The 19,747-nt window shown below is 35.9% G+C and overlaps 1 protein-coding gene across 1 annotated transcript in view; it reads right to left on the bottom strand.

The window, feature by feature from the left end:
- Positions 1–19,345, bottom strand: part of ITGB3BP (integrin beta 3 binding protein (beta3-endonexin)) — a gene marked incomplete at its 5' end in the record, with an annotated part of 27,844 nt that extends 8,499 nt beyond the window's left edge. Inside the window, 5 exons of the mRNA XM_009575781.1 lie at positions 1,648–1,741; positions 2,862–2,940; positions 6,497–6,569; positions 13,700–13,838; positions 19,303–19,345. Of these exons, the coding sequence (XP_009574076.1) occupies positions 1,648–1,741; positions 2,862–2,940; positions 6,497–6,569; positions 13,700–13,838; positions 19,303–19,345 (428 nt within the window). The remainder of the gene's footprint in view (positions 1–1,647; positions 1,742–2,861; positions 2,941–6,496; positions 6,570–13,699; positions 13,839–19,302) is intronic.
- Positions 19,346–19,747: the final 402 nt, after the last annotated feature.

The raw sequence follows: 19,747 nt of genomic DNA, 5'->3' as shown, positions 1-19,747 counted from the left end.
GGACGTAACAGAAAATGTCAACAGTAGGTCTGACATCTCATTTGGGCAGTCTCACTGCCCTATCCACAGTGTAGGGTAGTAATGTAAACACAGGCTATTTTCAGAAAACTTCATTTTGTATAAGAAAACATCTGGTTATATGCATTACAGTGGGAACTAGCACAGTGTATACAAATGCAAAATGATAACTGAATGAGCATTGGAATACAAGTCAGGAAAGAAATGGTAATTTAAACAACAGTAGCTGCTGGAACTGTGTGGTGCATAAATTCCACTGCTGGGGCGCATGCACCTAATCCATTAGAAGGGTCACAGTGCTCCTTGGTAAGAAAAATTCTCTAGCACCTGTGGCTTTGCTGTCCACCTATTTCCAACTGCGAACAAAGTAGCAGTCCCAGTCACCCTAGGTTTTGCTCTCATATAGCTAGTTCCAGTGTTTTTACACTCTGCAGAAAAACAGAGCAACCAGACAGGTTGTAGAATAATGTATTCCATCAAAACATCATATTTGCTGCAGGTTAAGAAACGGTTTTATCTTCTTTGCATGCTTGTCCAAAGACTGGACACAGAGACCATGTATATGCATATATTATTTATATTCCCTGGTCAGCTGGAAACTAGATTATCAGAGGTTGGTATGAAAAATCTACAGGAACAATGTTCTAGATGCAAACCTTTGAGAAGAAGTAGTGGTAGGTAAATGCAGTCTTAGACACACACCTGTACCACAAACATGTCATGTGGGTACAGCTAAAAAGTGTTGCTATTGTGAAAACAAATGAACAAACTGTTCTGAAGCCTAAAAACTGGGACCCCTTTGGTGCCTACAGCTACCTTTCACCACATTTAACTCTTAAAGGAACGACCTGGTAAGGAAAATCTTTATTTCTTCTCCCTGAAAGCCAATAGTTTTTTTTTTCCCTGCTATTATCCATAATGCGAGTTTTTTGCATTAGAGTATTTCCCCATCACATACTCCCCTTCTAGTTGCAGAGGCAGTTGGGAAGCGAGGTATGACTGCACTTTTCACTGCTGAGGATTCACATGCCCCAAGAACCTCTGATTTGGAGTAAGGATAAAAAATTTCCTAAAAATGGACACATAATAATGAAAATCTTTGGCTTTCTGCGTTCCTTTGGAAAAGTATTACAGATGTGCCACCTGTAAAGTGCCCTTATCCCAACACAATAAGCATCTGGTATGTCCATCATTTAAAGACACATGAATAGCAATTTTTAAAGCCTGGAAACCTATGTTCAGCCTAATCCTCCTAACAGGCAAACAAACAAAACAACTTCCTTGCAAAAAGAGAAGAAAGGCAATGCAATCAAAGTGCAAAGGTTTAGCGTAATCACTAGCTAACTACCCACTAAGTATCTAACTATTTACATAAGAAAAGGTGTTGCTCTTGCAAGTTTTTCCTCCCCATCTGTGACTGTGAGTTAGAAGAGTGGGCCGTTGGGGTTGCCTTTCTTTTATGTCCCTGGACATTAAAGGTGCATTTGTCCTGACCAAAAGAGTTCACACGTCAGAGTCGTGGGTATGACATTATAACACGCAGAGTGGGGTATGACTGTAGGAAACGTTTGGAGTGATCATTGTTAAATTGTTATAAAGGGGATAAATATTATTGAAAATCCTCCTTACTTAGCACTTGGGTTTTCTGCACTTCAGCACTCAAGACGCAAGACAAGTCTGAGACGCCAATAATATTTTCAAGCTCTCTACTGCCCTCTAAAGCCTGGAAAAAAAAAACATAATTAAAGACATTGTTAAACTCATTCCCAAACTACCTACTTAGATGTCTACAACTTACTAAAAACATCTGAAAGAAAGAATTTTTGGAAATTTTTCATAAGCTCTAAATGACGCATGAGACTCCACCTCACAGAAAGTCAAGGGGACTAAAAAGTTTAAGGGTGTAAGAACATATGCTACTTTTGAAAATGGCATTCAGGTACCTTTTAAAGTGTTACTTCAAAATCTCCTGTTATTTACACTTCATTCGTAAGTCTTCAGCTGTTTAAACAGATTAACACTTGATCCCCAGAAAAGCAATCTTGGCACATGTACAGGCTTGCTATAATATGTTAGTAAAATGGAAATCTACAAGCATGTAAGATTATGTGAGTGAACATACTCCACAGCATTTCATGGCAGACCTAAAACCATACACTATCAATGTCAGGAGAAATACAAAGGATTTTTCAATAGGGTTTTCTAAATAAACATTTCAATTAAAATATTTCAAATTAGTATCAGTCTTTTTTTGTAAATAAAACATTGTCAGACCACATATGCAAGTAAAATAAATCAATACAATACTTTGAGTACACTGAATTATTTCTCAGATATTGCTATACAGCAACGAACCTTGTGCTAAATTTATTCAGGAAACAAAATGAGAATAAAACAGAAAAGTGATTTGCATTTTAGCATGTATTAAACAGACTATTAAATGATGATACATTAGTGGTAAATTAAATAGTACAATCTCTTCAACACAAAGGGATATTTAATCTTCAAGGACATAAAAATCTATGCAGTAATGATTCATACTTCAAGTTATAAATAATAGTTGATAACTACTTCATATGCTTTTATTTGTGTACAAAATGAGGAGTGATACAAATTAAAAATGGTGTACTTGGAAAAGCAACTCCTCTAGTTAAAAAAACATTTCTACTAAGTTCTGGGGTTTTTTTGCATTTTCTGGATTTCCAAGTCAAACCTGCCTGGTTTAAAGTATTTTATTTGCTTCCCCATTTCTTAAAACTCAAATGTTGCATAAAAGATTTTCATTTTCATTTCAAGTCCTATATTAAAAGTAGATTAAAAAAATAAATCAGTGTAAATCAGACCTGTAGACTTGTCAGATTTGCTCTTATTTTCACAATTCTAGCCAATGAACTTTTCACTTTGGACTGCAATTCCATGAACCTGCATAAAAAGTTAAAATAGAACAATTTCAATTAGCTGAAAATCAGTGTTTACAATGTTTCCCAGAGTTTCTTCACATTGTAATCAGGATGGATCTAGATAAGCTGTGAACAGATGGGCTGTGCAACCCGATTGTGTCATATAACACCAACTATAACTTGCCTTTGGTTAGAATTTATATGCGAACTGCCAAAAAAAAAAAATCCTAATTTTAAGGATAGGAACTCAGGTTCAGCAATATTAGAGGATTTTCTTATGATCGTGCAAGAAGACAATGGTAAAACCAGGAATTTAACTCATTTGTTCCTAAGAGCAGGAATTTAATCAAGAGGACGAGCCCCCCAGACCCACAGACTGTAAGACCGTACAACACTGCTTGTAGCCATAGGAAACATGAGAAGTTAAAACTGAGCCCAACAGAGACAACATCGCATGATGTTATTTGTTCAGCTTTGTGGTACTATCTCCCCTTTTAAGCCACAAATGTATTTTACTACCAGTGTAAATATGGTCAGCTTTCAGAGTTTAATGGGTTTTGCAATAAAAACTAAAATAATATCCAATCAGATTATATCTAAATGGCAGACTTTAATGCATGATTAAGGATTTGCACGGAATATGTATTGAAAAAAAATCCTGCAATGAATGTTTAGCCTATTTTCTCTTTAAAGCAATTAAACATGCAAATCAAATGGAGACATCAGAGAAATAACCTATATACTGCTTCTTCCCACAGAAGGGAGAATCACCCTTACAAGAAACCCCCAATTTAGAAAGAGAACTACAGTATGAGAAAACTTATCACTGTTGCATTTCAACATGGCAACAGAAGGCAATGCAGAAAAGAAAATGCTAATGTCAGTGTATCGTACAATATATTTTCCACCTGTAAACGTAAAGTGTATGGAAGTTCACATAAATACTACAGTATGAGAAAACTTATCACTGTTGCATTTCAACATGGCAACAGAAGGCAATGCAGAAAAGAAAATGCTAATGTCAGTGTATCGTACAATATATTTTCCACCTGTAATATAAACATAAATATTACTGTGTAGGTGTTAGTTTATAAATGTATTTTACTGGCATGTCACTAACTGCTAGTCTTCTGAAAATCTTACAATTTTTAAAAAACATACTGAGTTATTGAATACAAACATTTACAGGTCAATGAAGACTATGATTACCCAAATTGTTCTGCAATTCAAGGTTACTATCACTAAGAAACGAGTCTATATGTGTTGACCAAGGGATTTACTGAACCAGAAAAAAACCCCAATTGATCAGTTTACAGCTTTCCACTGGTATAACTGTAAGATTTTACTTTTTACTATCTAACACGCCATCCAAACAATTCTACTATCTGCCAAGCTCCATCACTTAGAAGATACTTACTGTCCTACAACGAAGAAATTTCAAGCTAGTGGTGGGGAAAGCATCCATTACAAGAAAAAACCCAACGAACACATTGAGAGTTCAAGTGCAATAATCAAAAGGAAGAGCTACAACTTCAAACATAAGAAACATAATATTTAGTTGAATAAATTTCACAAATATTATTTGTTAGTAAAAAAAAATGCATGCATAAAATATCTAGCCCCAAGGGAATTTTCATCTGGGACACCAGGTACAACTGTGATACAAATATTTAATACGTACAACAGAATACAGAAGCAGAATAACAGAATCAACGTATACTTAAGCATATGATGAAAGAAATCCACTCAAGTACAAAACCCCAACTCTTCAATGTTGGTTAACTAGCCTGCGTGAATACTGCACTAGCATGGTGATACTTTTTCCAGTGACACAAGCTGCAGCACGGCAGTTGCGCTCTGCCTTCAGTATCAACAGGACTTACAGTAGGACGTGTTGTCAGAAGCAGGACACAAGGAAAGTACAAAGAAGCTGGCCAACAAAGGAGTATGTAGGCAATGGAGGTTTGCATTACAGTGAGAGGTGAGCTCTTAGTAACAAACTGGGGTAATAGGAAATGCACCTCAGATTTTTGGGAGAAAGTGTGCCAGACCTACAGACAAGAGAATTTACATAAAAATTTGAATTGGATGCACAGACACCGGGCCTGAATGAAATACAGGACAGTCACATTACACAGAATGATAAAAAAATATATAATGCTATAGAGGAGAGAAGAAGAGAAGAAGAGATGTGGTATAGCCATGTTGATGCTGAGCTGTGAATTAGACTTTCTCGGATAGATGTCAAAGATATATGTCAAGATTCCACCAGAGGACAAGTTGAAGCATCAACTAAAAAGGCAGGACAACACAACAGGATAATAAGATTTCAAGAACAAAAATGTAGACAGTGTTGAAGAAGAATGAGAATAAAGAAATTTTTAAAAAATGTTGCTAATAAGAGATCACAAGAGTCTCTGGTGAATGCAATTTCAATTGAGTAAAAAGGGTGGAAGTGGATGGAGGCCTATCTAGGATGATATTGTATTAGCAGCAAGAAGTATGAACACCCTCATTGAGGAAGGAAACTTTTTAGCTAGACTAAAGCTTAAACTCAAAGTAGTTTTACTGAGCATATATAACTACCACATTAAAAAAACTCATAATTTCCAGGACTTCCGAATTAGGTAACTTCCCATAAAGATGAAAGGCATCTTTGTAAGATACAATCAAACTTACAGAGATTCACAGCTTTCCATTTTTTCACCAAGTTCTATCATAAATGAAACAGGTATTTCGTTTGCCTAACTCTTAGGGATGGATATGTTTGTTTTGGCTGAAATACATAACACATTTAGCCTGACACCTCACTGTTGGCACAGAAAATTTCAGTTCACTTTTCAGCTAAGATTTGGCAATGTTACAAACAATTAAATATGCTTTTCATAGCAGAAAAGATCAAGCAATACTAACAAAATGAGACACTAGCAGCCTTACCTCTAACACATCTTACGACTCCTCACATCTATCAAGTTTAGGAAAGCAGTTTATCAGATACTTCGCCTGAAACACTTATTTTAAGTGCTTTACTACCTGTGGACTGCCCAAAGTCCATTAACATCAGGAAGCTTATAGCTTAAAATAAGATTGTGGCAGAAAAGACAAGAATTTTAAAAGACTTTGCAAAGCAAACATGAAGTTTCACCATGACCATCTGTGGCTAGTCTTCAATCAAAGTGTCCTGCATTACTGGCCCTTTGGCAGTCAATGCTTCCAAAAATAAGGTAAAGGAATGTACACTTTCGGAAGCGCCTGGCAAGACAAAACATACCTTCCTTTCAGTATTTTAATTATGATACCTCATCGTGTAGTATTATGAGCGTGACTCCTGTAATTGGCAGTGTCATATGCCTCACACTACCAGTGAAAGACAGAACTGGCTGGACAGTTGTATTGCAAACCCTGCGTTAATCTGTACCTATAACTGTAAGCCTGCCATTCAGTGCCTTTGAACATCCAATCCTGTGGAATTAGAAGTATTAAAAAATAATCACTATTAATTTAACTCTGTATGAAATATTAATCTTTCATATGGAAAAATCACGGCACTGCACCCACAGTGCACTTAATACACTTACGCATCCTCCTCTGTTTGAGGCTGCCCTCTTCTGGATAGCCTGCTTTCTGAATCATTCTGCTCAGTTCCATCTCCTAGGAGGTTCACAAGAAAGAAAAGAAACAATAAAGATGAAAATAAGTTATCTGGTATTTGAAGCACATGAAAAAGATGTTAGTATGAACCCTGACCGTTCCATGATCTTTTAGGAAAAGAAAAAAAAACAAAACTCACTTATGAAGCAGAGCAGATTCCCTTGTAATGAAACACACTAAGTTCACCGTAATTTACTCTTTTGTAATTTGACCTCTCATCAATTCACATTACATTTGTATTTGTGGAAACCTTGGGATTATAGTATTAATAACTGGAAGTTAGTATAATTCTGACACATAGTTATTGCGTTCTACTCAGAAGCTTTTTATCCTATTAACTGCCTAAATACAGCATATTAGCACAAAGCATTATCATGAAAATACTATAATGATTGAGCAATGAAACCTCCATTTTTCTTTAATAAAAAGTGCCTGACCCCTAACTCCATCTTGTAAACAACTACAAAGAGATACTGCAAATTACTTCCAAAGGCTCTGACATGCTATATTGACAATATAATATTCTAGCTCATCATACGATGGGGCATGATAAATCATATGCCAGTTGCCATTATTCCGCATGGCGAGTCATATTTCTACATTTCAGTGCACTGATATTTTGAGCAGATGCGTGTTTCTGTGAGGAAACAGGAATAGGATATTACCACAAAAGTCCATTCCCATGGATTTGTTAATAAAACCTAGGCTCACACGTGGTGTTGGTAAACTGGTGGACTGCCTTTCTGCCACTGTAGGTTGGGCATTCTTAAATGACCAGATTCCAAGGCAAACGTCTAACACGGACTGCTCTCCCAAAGCAGGTGGACAGGGGGATGTTTTCAGTGATGCTGATTAGATTAAGAAAGTCAGTGCTGCACTAAAATAACATCTTTGGCTCACTGGCTGCTACCTACCTGAGATCGTTCAATAGCCACTTACAAAGGTCTCGTTATGTGTACCGTTACATATAACAACACACCTCTGATCACAAAAGACTTTCTGAATTTCTATCTATTTACACAAGTTATCCCAACCTATGCAATTCAGACAGAAATCAGAACAAAAACAGATTAAAATTTTATCTTGTGTATCAATTACCATTGCTTTTAAAGTCAGTACATTATCTTGTCAATTCTGCTTGCCCTCCAACTAGCATATCAGGAAGGTGATGTACTAGCAGAAAAAAGTACTCCATCCCTCCTAACTAATACTTAAAAAATAGTATATACTGTCACATTTGATAGGATCCCACAGTACAATAGTCTTTGGTGAATCTACTGAAACTAGCAAGGCTATAACTATTCATGGTACTGTGCTCCACACAATCTATATGGTCACCTTTCAACACTTTAAGTGTTCTATCTGTCTAGGTTCCAGCAATAAAGGGGTCACATCTGAATGTGTGAATAGCACATCTGAATCGCAGAAATTATTTCTGTTTAGTTGTGGCTGAAGTTGAAAACATCATATAACATGGAGTTTTTGTAACTTCCACCGTAAGAATTTCCCCCCTCAACAGTATCAGTCACACACTCAGTCTCTCATTTTCTACTGCAATGTTAAAGCTCCCTTTTTTGGACACAGTTCTATTCTCCTGTGCAACAGATTTCTTTTGGATCTGACACTCATTAAAGACAAAATGGTGGAGATGTATGCATACATACAAAGGGAGAGAGGCATAATCATGCATTCATTCTTTTTTTCTGAAAACAGTTTTCCCCTTAAACAATGAGATCATTAGTGCAGTTGACAGTTAGTGACTTAGAATTGCATACTAGTAATACAGCTTTAGAGTTCACTGTACTTGTAGCTAATCAGACTATACTCATCTATCCAAAACCCAAGAAAGATCTTTTTTTTCTGGTGCCAAAGAAGTTCACAAGGTGTTTTAAATTAGTTCTTATCTATTGTCCCTCCAACAGATGCATACACATTCTTACAAATGCTTCATATTGAACAGCTGTTATTGCAAGGTGAAATTCACCTGTAAGTGAAAGATGTGGAGGAAACTACAACAGGTCTTTACTGCAGCCTTAACAAATGCATTGATCCTAGAACAGATCCTTGGGGATGAGGTGCTTTTCACATTTCACTGTAATACATCTGCTTTCTGACATCAGACTAGAAAGAGATCACACTAAGCGTTAAACACTTTGATTTCTTCTTGCTAGATCTAAATTATTACATACAAGTATCAGCACTCAAGGATAAATTAACTTTTAATTTTAATATTTTGTAAAACATTTAGAAATACCTCAGAATGACAAGGTGCTATGAAAGTTCAAGATGTTCCACTACAGTAGCTAAAGGTTAAGACCCCAAAAGATTTCATTTTAAATCTAAGTACTCATAGAACTTGCACTTAAATCAGTCATCCATTATCAAACAGATACTACTTTTAGACCAGTACTATGGAATGGCGGAACCCTGGATTGATTTGAATTAAAAAAAAAACAATCTGAAATAAATCTTAAGAATATGTTAGCCAACAACGGTGACAAACTAGTGAAGATTTAGTATTCCGTTATTTTAGAAATTTATGTCATAAATGGGTTGTGAGATTTTGGGTAGTTAGGCAACATATGAATTATCAGGCAGCCCAATAGGACATACACTGGACAACATCATAAAGACACACTCTCTTATAATTGGGTTGGTTTATGTCTTCTCCTAAAATAAATGTTACTTTTGAACAATCTTAGCATTCTGTAGGTATTTAGTCTTTTTTGAGGCACTCCTCCACACTGTTATTCAAAAGAAAGTCATGTTCACAAGACAAATAATTTCCTTCTGTCTCCTCAGTGAGATAGGTGCATGCAACTTTGTGTACTTTGCACAACGCAAAATAAGATTTCATTGTAATAATTTTCATTCTGTTTTCTTACATATTGGTCACAGAAAAATAGAATATAGATTATAGTCTAACATGTCACTTAGAGGTGATATGCGTAATCTGTTAAAACACTACAACACTTAAAATGAAAGTGCCTTTTCAGAAGGAGAGAAGAAATCGTGGGTTTAAAAGGACAACCTGAAACCTGTGGTGTAAGAGGAAGTCTTACATACTACCACCTTGTAGCTATATTAACACAGGAAAAAAAAAAGATGGCTAGTACTACATTACTGAATAATTATCCATCTAAATGTCAGCTATGATCATGTGATCAGTCTTTTTATAGGCAAAAAGAATGTTCCCCTATGTCCATACTTAATATCCGTATGGAAATACAGTACATGTTCACCTTTCCCATTGACATCCTAATATATAGGCATTTTAATACAAGACATTTTGCCCCCTTTTTTCTTTCACCTAAGAGATAAGGCATGTAATGCAAATGCAGACATGCTGAAAAAGTTTTAAAACTTGTAGTGTTATCACGTGTTGTGTCACCAAAAAGGCATTGACTAAAACTAAAGGAAAGAGGTCATGAAAGCAGGTAATTATAAACATGTAGGGATATTCAAGAGAACATATCTAAAGAGCCATAGCATTTTTAATTTTGTGTCATACTGCTATCATTTTATACAATTTTAAGCTTTCTGCAAAGGCAAGTCTTGAAGTGCAGGTGGATATCCAACCAGCCTGAGGTATAGTTTCATATTCTGCAGACAGCCACAAAATTAAAATCTGCATTTATACATAAAAAAGTAGGTTTTTTTCAGAACTGCTTTTGTGATGTGGCAACACTAACAGAAAGCTTACTGCTCCCAGTGCCTCAGACTGTAGTCAATGGGGACATAGATTGTTCTAATTTGGTTCTTCCCTCAGGACACAGGCAATCTTAACTCAGTGATCACCAGCGGCTAGGTATAACATGCAGTCACTTTGCTTGAATCTGAATACTTACTGCTCCATTCTGGGTGAGAATGTAGGATGCCACACTACGACAAAACAATTAATTGATGTATGGTATGAGCTGACCTTTCCTTGACATGACAGATGCCAGTACAGGCATATCAATTGATTGCACTAACAGCGGCCATATCTCTGACCTGACAGAGAACACCTATTGGCAACTCTTTTCATTGAAACATTTCTTTGTACAGGATGAAGAGATTCATATTTACCACGAGGAAAAAAAGACACATAGGCTCTTCATTTCATCCAGGAAGTACCATCTAATCCTGAGACTGGTTAATACATAGGAGCTAATACATGCAAACACAAAATTTCCTTCTTACTGATGAAAGCAGAGACTACCATAGAAATCTGACCTGGGAATACTTTGAAAATACCTTTCTCTCTGTAGAAAAATAGAGTACATAAATTTACATATCAAAGACACAAGCTCCCTAACAAACTAAGTCAGAATGTTGCTCACTGGAAGAGTTACTTTTCATAATAAGAAGAAAGTTGGAGAACAGTGGGGTTAGATTGCTATCTAACTTGGTTTAAACTCCAAGGAGAAAATTCAACACACAACCAGGGATATCTGTGGTAATACTTAAGACAATGCTTTAAGCAACTTCATTGAAGAGGAAAACAATCCCAAAGAGAAACTGTTTATAGTCTTTTAAGAATTCAGGGGTCAAGACTTTAAAGGGCTGATTAAATGTCACTAAAGATTTCTAGGAGTGTGGAGATACCTACTGTGCCAAATAATCATCTCGTTAGGGATCAAGAAGAAGCCGTTAGTTTTGAGAGGAGGAATTTTTCACAAGACAGGGTAGGCGCTGTAGCGCTTTGTTCACATGACAGGGTAGGCACTTACTTTCTGGTAGACAGAGGTTTACTCCCTCCACCCCAAACCAGGAAGGTACACAAACCAGGCCTTTCATTGCAAATCTCAACATAGTTCTCAACATGCATCAACTGCATATATCTTTAATTTTGTGAAGGCAAGGGTGTTCTAAAATACAGGTCCTTTTAATATACCAGGTTTGCACAACTAGTTGAGACATGCTATCACTCACTGAAAGAATGGGAAGAAATTAGTATAATTCTTCCTCCAAAGGCTTCTTGGAATGTCAGTGGTTGAAACAGTCATTTTTGTACTAGTTCCAGGGGCAAATGCCCAATTCAAAAGCATAGCACTGGCAGAGAAGAACAACTATTCTGGGGAGAACGGGAATCAGCAGAGAACTTGGTAGGAAAGTTATGAATATTCCGACTGGCACCAAGTACTCATGAAAAACTCGACTGTCTTAAAACAGTTTCACAAGCAGGTTATGAGGACACAAAGCCAGGTCATAACAAAGACTGGCAGCATGATAAAGAATTAGGATATAGCTGCTTCTGTTTAGTTTCCTAGCATGACTACTAATTAGGAAAAAAAAACCAAAACAAAACCTCCGCACACAGGCCTGTAACTATGCATAGCTACACTGCCACCAAAACACACGATACTTCCATGTTTCCTCAAGTACTCTGCTATTTTTAATAAGGAAAAGGGATGTAATGCTCACAGATTGTAGTATTTTCAGCCTGAAGGCTTCCAGTAATTTTCATTTTCTGGTCAGCCAGCTTTGACAGAATCTCAAAATTTCTTGATTACATTCCTTTAAAAAAAAAAAATCCCTTTTTTCCTGGAGGAAAAATCCATTTTTGCAGATCCATCATGAGAGCACATGGTGCAATAGCTAGTGCAAAAATCTGCAGACATCTAGATAAATTTCAAACAGTGGTTATTCTATCCTGCTCAGAATATTTCTACTCATCATAATTCATGAATGTTAGTGAGACCTCAATTACTGCACATAAATTCCAAAATATATGGGGCATAAAAAGCTCTTTAACCCAACAAAAAGGCATAACAAGAACTGATGGCTGAAAATTAAAGCCAGACAAATTCAAAATCGGACAGGAGAATTTTTTTTTTTTTTAATAGCGAAGGTAATTGAACAAGGAAATTGCTAACAAGGGAAGTGATGGATTTTTATTATTATTATTATTATTTTTTAAATAATTTGAAGTCTTCAAATCAAGACTTAACCAGCTTTCTAGGAATTATACTGCAAGGAAATAAAAGCTCTTGGGCTCTATATGAGAAAGATGACAAGAAAGTCACTCCATATTTTTTTTTTTAATATAAAAAAGTCACATCAGGTGACCTAATGCTTCCTTAACACTTAAAAAGACCACAACCTATACAGCCATAAAAGCAGGTTAGTCTACTGAAAATATACTTCTTGAGCAGTCATACTTTGCGTCAAAAACTGTGACTGTGTAACTGAGTGGACATATATCCTAAAGTGAACTGGAAATAATATAATTATAAAAAGGCATATTTTCTGAGAGCTAATGACATTCAGTGTTATGTTAGATTAATTAAAAATTGCCTTGAAGTGCCTTACTATGAAAAACAATAGTAAAAAATTACGTAAAAGAATGCAAAGCAGAAGAATTAAACTAACTGAACTTTCCTTTTAGCTTTGATTTGATAAAATCTATGTAACTTTCAATATTCATAGAGAAAGACTCAGAGCTGAGAAATGCTATATGTATGTATGCATGCATACATGCAAGCATTTACCACTGGAAACCTGGAAGTACATAAACCAGGACTTGCATTGCAAATCTCAACATAGTTCACAAAAGGCCTCAAAATTAAACATGCATCAACTACACACATCTCTTCTTTCCAGCTCTCCTGACCACGAGAGTCCAGACTTCAGCTGTGTATTATAAACAATGGATTGCCCTGCCTTGCAAGAGTCAACCAGGACTTCCTTGCAATAATTTGATGTAGCACATAGCAACCTCAGAACATATCCCCATATAATCCAAAGTCACTGTCAGCAGCGTGTATCAGCTCTGCCAATGAAAGCTGGGACTCAGAAAGAGAGCAAACAAAGGACGTTGCCAGCATAAATATGCCTAACCAGTGGAATTAATGGAATTATTGACAAAAATGCCAGTGCAGGTTCTTTTTGCTCAGCCAAAGTCGAACATTTTTAATATTGACCAACAGAAGGCAGAACTTGTTTCATAAATGAGTTGTTTCATGAATGCCGCCAAGATTTATACTGAAAAGATTCAAGCTTTAAAAATCAACATCAGCTTTTCCAAAAGAGATTAAAATTCTTTAAGAGGAAAACGAAATCAAAGATACCACATGAGACATAAGCTACTAAATCAAGCCAATAACCAGAAAAATGTTGCAGTAAGAAAGACAGAATGTTCAACTAACCATTTGATGGGCGATTTCTGAGATTTTGTGCATTATGACTCGTGGGAGATGAAAATGGACTCATTTGGCGCGTTCCTGTTGTCGGTGAGTAAGAGTTTAGATTTTTCTTTTTGATCTTCAAAGGTGTTGCATCAGATGGCTAAAATGTTGCAAAAGACAAAGAATCTAGATGAATATTGGCTAAAGATAAAGAAGTACCTATGTCCATCTAAGCCTACAACAGTTGTAAACGTCCCTTCTGCAAACTAAATACATTCTGGCCTCTACTTTTCCCACCAGTAGAGTTACATACTGCACCCCAGACCAGACAAAGCCTCTCTGAACATTTACTATCTGGTAATAGATTTTTCTAAGTAATTCCTAACTTTATGTACTCCCATTTATGGAAAGTCCATGTTATATGTTGTGGTGGGTTGACCTTCACTGGCTGCCAGGTGCCCACAAAGCTGCTCTATCACTCCCCCTCCTCATTAACATTAGTTTTACTCAAAAAAAAAAAAAAAAAAGCCCTTCAAACACTAGCTTCCCAGTTTTCATAAACAAAAGTATGTGGCTTCCAGACATTTAGGTATTCTGGCATGAACACTTGGGGTTTTTTTTTGTTTGGTTGGTTCATTTTTTTCTTTCCAAAAGCAGTCAAAAACTGGTACTATTTTTCCTACAGTATTGAGAATTTAAGACACATGAACTATAAGCAAATACTTTTAGATTTTAATTCTATCAAAAGATAGTTATATCTAATGATTTTCTAAACAAGTGTTAATCAAAAAAAACCAAAGTGTGTCCCTTAAATCCAAAATTTTGTCTCTGGCTTAGGATTTCAATATGTCCAATAACATAAAAGGAGCTATTTGGGACACAGTTCACTCTCTAGATTGGATGCTGAATTGCAAATCCGAGAAACCTGGATTTCACTGCACTACTAATATACAGAAGAAAAAAACAAACCAAACCCACTCTTTGTTTACACATAAAGGGCTTCTGCTCTAGTAACAACTTTATTCCAACTAAGAAGACTAGCAGCTTTAAATAACACCATCACTGACTCTGTCAAAAAGGAGACATACAATAGAACACAGGTGCCACTTAAAGGAGACTCCATTGGCATCAGCAGCATCTTAATGTCATCTTACGCTCTTAGAAACCACTGATCAAGTGGCTACAGGATTTTCCAGGTAATTGAATTTGAAGTATTAAGCAGTATGCATACCGGCAGACCTAGAGTACTTTGCTGTTACGTAACCAGCTGATCCAATAATAAAACAAAAGAGCTGGAAGATACACCATGTAGCAAGCTGGAAAACACGGCTTTAGAATGACAGCTTCCCCATTCTTGCCTACCTTTCGTTTCAAGGAGATAAAGTCAGCAGGCATGTAAACTACTGTTTCCAAACAAGACTAGCCACCTCTAAAGAGGAGAATGCTAGTAGTGTACAACTGATTTCAGTGTATTAACATCTGTCATGAAAAGAATAAAGGGACATTTTGGGCAAACCCAATTTTTTCCAGCCCCTTTCAGAATTTTTTCAAGGGATTAAAGGCCTGTCTAAATGGAGTGAAAGAGACACTTTTTTCTACGGTTTAGTGATTTTTTTTTTTCCTCTTGGAAACATAGTATCATCAAAGTAAATCCCACAGGAAAACAGAGTAAGAGATTTCTTCATTTTTTGATTCGTTACAATCCTGGGGCTTTGAGTTTGACGAGCAAATTCATTTATCTTTATTTTTACAACTGTAGCAAGCAAAGGAATGACTCATTCACTTCCCAAACAACCAGCCTTTTCTACCAACTTGAGCTTCATTCCATCTGTAAAACTGAATATCTATCATTTGTCTTCATGTCACTCATAACAGTCACTCAATTTCATACAGTATTTCTTCATTGGAAGCTTTATTGTATATGATTATTCTGTAATCTCTTTTAAATTCCATTTATTCTTCCATTTATTAATGTTAGAAGAAGTATAATAGGTAAGCATATTACACTGTTTCAGTACCATGAATGAAATACAAGGTGAGGATCTGGGGTTTATATTCATTAAAGAATGCACAGTACTTAAGCCAAGTTGGGGGGCGGGGGGAACCAGACAACCTGATATTTGCACTTTGGTAACTGACATTTCCACTGCATTTTTAAATTAATAACTCATTCCCTTTTCATACTTAATCATATGTTGTCCTGTTTTCCTGGAATAAGACTCTCATGCTACTCCTTTTTAAACCAGATTAAACAAAGGGTATACAAATCTTCAAGTCCAGTAAGGATTCCTCAGCGTGGGAATCTCCTGCATGCTCTGGGAAAAGGGTCTACTAGGGACATGGTCGGGAGCAAAGGCAGTCTGAGTCCGGAACATGGTACAGAATAGAAAGACAACTCTGAGAAGGCCTGAAACTCACAGCTTTAAGGGTTCACAAATATCCCCTGGAAAATTTTAGATTTCAAAAGGGGTGTGCAGGTGGCAAAAGCAGTATTTTTAAGGTCAATAATCAGGTTCACCAGGTAACATGTGCGAAAGCCACAAGTCATATCAGGATGTAAGTCATACCAGATCACAAAGCTACATATACAAAGGTAACTTAAAGCCTCTACAATCTAGCAGGAATCCAGGACCTGGGAAAAGGCTACATTTCATTACTGAGTCAATTAATGATAGAAAACATTAACGTTTACATAATTAATCTTAAATTGTTGAGGTGTTATAAGGAAACTGCTTCTAAAAAGTATACATTTACAGAGGCAATAAATACAAAACTAGGAATACAAGTTGTACCTAGAAGTATAATGGACAATTGCGTAACCCTCAGAAGTTTTCTTCTCAATTCCAGACAGTTAGCAGTTGATTTTAATGTTCCCAAGCACAATACCGCTATTTTTCACACCTACATGGATATGCATACACTTGTTATCTGTAGGAATGAATGTTTTTATTACAGCTTCTACTACGTTCTTGACTTCACCAAAATTTCAGGATGAGTTCTAGAAGTTAATGTGTCATATAAAAGATAAGTCTCCATTATTGGCTCTCAGTTTTCCACACGGCAATACTATTAATTCCTCTTGATCATAAAAAAGTATAAAGAATGTTCAATATCCCCTCTAAAAAGAATGCAGCATATTCTTATACCCCTTTCCTGCTCTTCACTACTGAACTCCTATTAAAACATCCTGACCTTTTAATCTCCTTCACTTGAAGGCATTTCTTGTGCCACTTGTACCACAGCCTCTGTTCGCACTCATTGTCTTTCACAGAATGCTATAGGTTCAAAGTATAATTTCTGCAATTATACTTTAAAACAGAGTGACAGTACATTCAATTCTAATTCAGGTAAAGACAAAATACTGATTTATGCAATGGCATTACGCTTCCAATGCTGCTTGCTAGTCTATTTCTGATATATCTTACTGCACTTTTACACAAAGCTGCAGTTTTGATGTTTTTCTTTGCCTACTCTGCCTTGAGAGGTTACCCTTAATTTAGAACCTAACAGAGTTAGTATTGGTCATCAGTAATATGACTTACACAGTATTTCAAAAGATTTAATCTGCTGCCCACTTACCTAGCTTTCTTATAGCTCCTGGAGATTACTGTCTTGTTTTAGTCTTGAATACCCTAAATAATTTCACATCAGCCGTTTATACTCTTTTTGCAGTCTATCAGTACTTAAACAATACCTGATGGAAATCTTCAGTCTGTTGTCACTAATATTTTGCCACATTCAAACAGGTTGAAGAAAAGTTTCAAATAATCTTTAAATGAAATACTAATTACAGTGAAGTATCAATGCCACTTTAGGCATTTAAATGTCATTGTTTCTCTTTTGTAACAGGGAGAAACTCCAATCTGCTTACACTTTCAGGATATTTTTCCTGCTTGAACAGCAGTCACCTCAGCCACCATATTTCTGGATATGAACTAAGACTCCTTTGAGCAGCTACCTGGAAAAAGTTACTGTAGTACTTAGAAGGATGGTATTTATTTGGCAGTAAGAATTTCTCTTCCAGGAGGAAGAGTCTTAGTCCAGTTATGATACCATACTAACATTACAAAATCTAAAAATACTCATTTCTGATCTGGTTAGTTCAGGCATGCTTTGGGTAGTCTGACCAGCAGGTGGAATGAAGTCCTCCTGAATAACAGGAAAAAAATAGTAGAAACACCAATGGATGTGGCAGAGCTAAACCAGATACTTCGCACAAACCGTGTGTGTTTATTATCTTATGTTCCTTCCCACCTTCTATAACGTTATTTAATTATGGTAAACTTTAAATCTTTGACATGCATCTGTTAGAGGCATTGTATGAACTAAAAATCATAGCGTAAACCTACATTACTGAGATTCCAGTAAAACTTTTTATCATTCAGATGGGCTTTTGTTACGCTTTTGCTGCACAAGAACCTGAATGCAGGTAACCACCAAGTAACTCTTTCTTTTCATCTTGTGGGGAGGGGGCAGGGAAGGAATAGCTTTAAAGCAGAAAAAGAATTCCATGTAATTTCAGCTGGACCACTCATCTACAAAAACGTTACTACAGCCCAAGAAACAGATGCAAAATTACAGTCACAGCTGCATTCTGAGCAGAACAAGTTGGGTAATGGTACACTAAGCTGCTAATTAAATTGCTAATGATTTTTTTTAGTGCCACTGCGGTATTTTGCCACCTTTGTTTAAATTAAAAAAAAAATTATCCAGAAAATTTTTAAAATTGCAAATTTCTGTCTTGCTAAATACCAGTGAGACCTCCAAATACGTGCTGCATATAAACAAATCTCTTCAAAATGACACAGATGTAGAGATTTATTGAGAGCTCATTTGCTGACCAGCTATTTCTCTCTCTATACTTTTCCAAAATTTTCCTTCCTTTAAACACTGCCATTCTCACAAGCTCCTCTGTATTGATGTCTGCAGCAACACCCACTGTTGGTAGGAGCAGATAATAAACTGACATATGTCATGACATGCTGGTACTGGGAGTATACTATAGCTGCATTTACAAAAAATAATAGCAACAGTACAATTTTATTTTTATTGTGATAACTGTGGTGAAATTTATTGCAGTGTTAGTACTTTATTGTTTCATTATGCCAGATTAGCTGAGGGAGGTAATTATATCCTTGACATGAAAATGCCTTTAATGTTTTCATTTCAATTTTGCAGTTTATAATATGCAGATTACAGCATTATCATAATTCCATATTGTTACATGTACAATTACATGGCAGAACATTTGCTTCCAGAACAATGGAGCTAATTTCTAATAAATGATTTCACCAAGGATCTTAACTCATTCAGCTCTTCGGTAAATAGTGATAGCAATAAAAATATGCATATTTCTCTGTTATTTTCAAGTGATTCATGCAGATGTACGTTACTTAAACCCAGGCAGTTCTATGACAAATGGAACACAATAAATTTTATACTAATATTTTCAGCAGTAATTTTGTGCCTTGTTAAGATTTTTCTAGACAACATCCAATCTGTAACAATATAAATGCAGCTCTAATGAAATACCGTGTTTATATACACATGTGTGCATATAGATATATATATACACATACATATATATACAGCCCAGATGATTCCATACACCAAAAAATACTTACATTATCTTTTTTAACAGTGTCCAACTTTAATGCTCTCTTCACTCTGCAAGAGAAAAATATGGACAAGTTTTATGGTGATCTAGACACAAAGATTTCTGGTAGTAAGGTCTATAATTGGTAATTTTAAAGACATTTTCCTTTCTTGTGTTTCACATTTTTTTATCCTACACAAGAAAACTAATGTCATTCAAAACAAATACATTAACTGATTAAAATACCGTGTACCAAAAACGTTGCTTGTTTAGAAGGATGAAGCATTTGCATAAGAAAATCCAACTCTCCATTTTATACTAGAGATAAAACTCAAGACACTGAAGTGAAATCGCACTGTATATTTGCCTCTTTCTCAAAGACTATAAACAATGAAAAAATGCAAAAGCATTATCATTTACATACCTTCTGAGCAAGGGTCGAAATTATTTTGCCATTAGTAGAAATAATGTAT

Source organism: Fulmarus glacialis, unplaced genomic scaffold, assembly GCF_000690835.1.
Source record: "Fulmarus glacialis isolate BGI_N327 unplaced genomic scaffold, ASM69083v1 scaffold24684, whole genome shotgun sequence".
In the NCBI taxonomy this organism is placed as follows: domain Eukaryota; kingdom Metazoa; phylum Chordata; class Aves; order Procellariiformes; family Procellariidae; genus Fulmarus; species Fulmarus glacialis.
The sequence above is the reverse complement of the archived record's forward strand: the minus strand, read 5'-3'. Positions and strand labels throughout refer to the sequence as shown.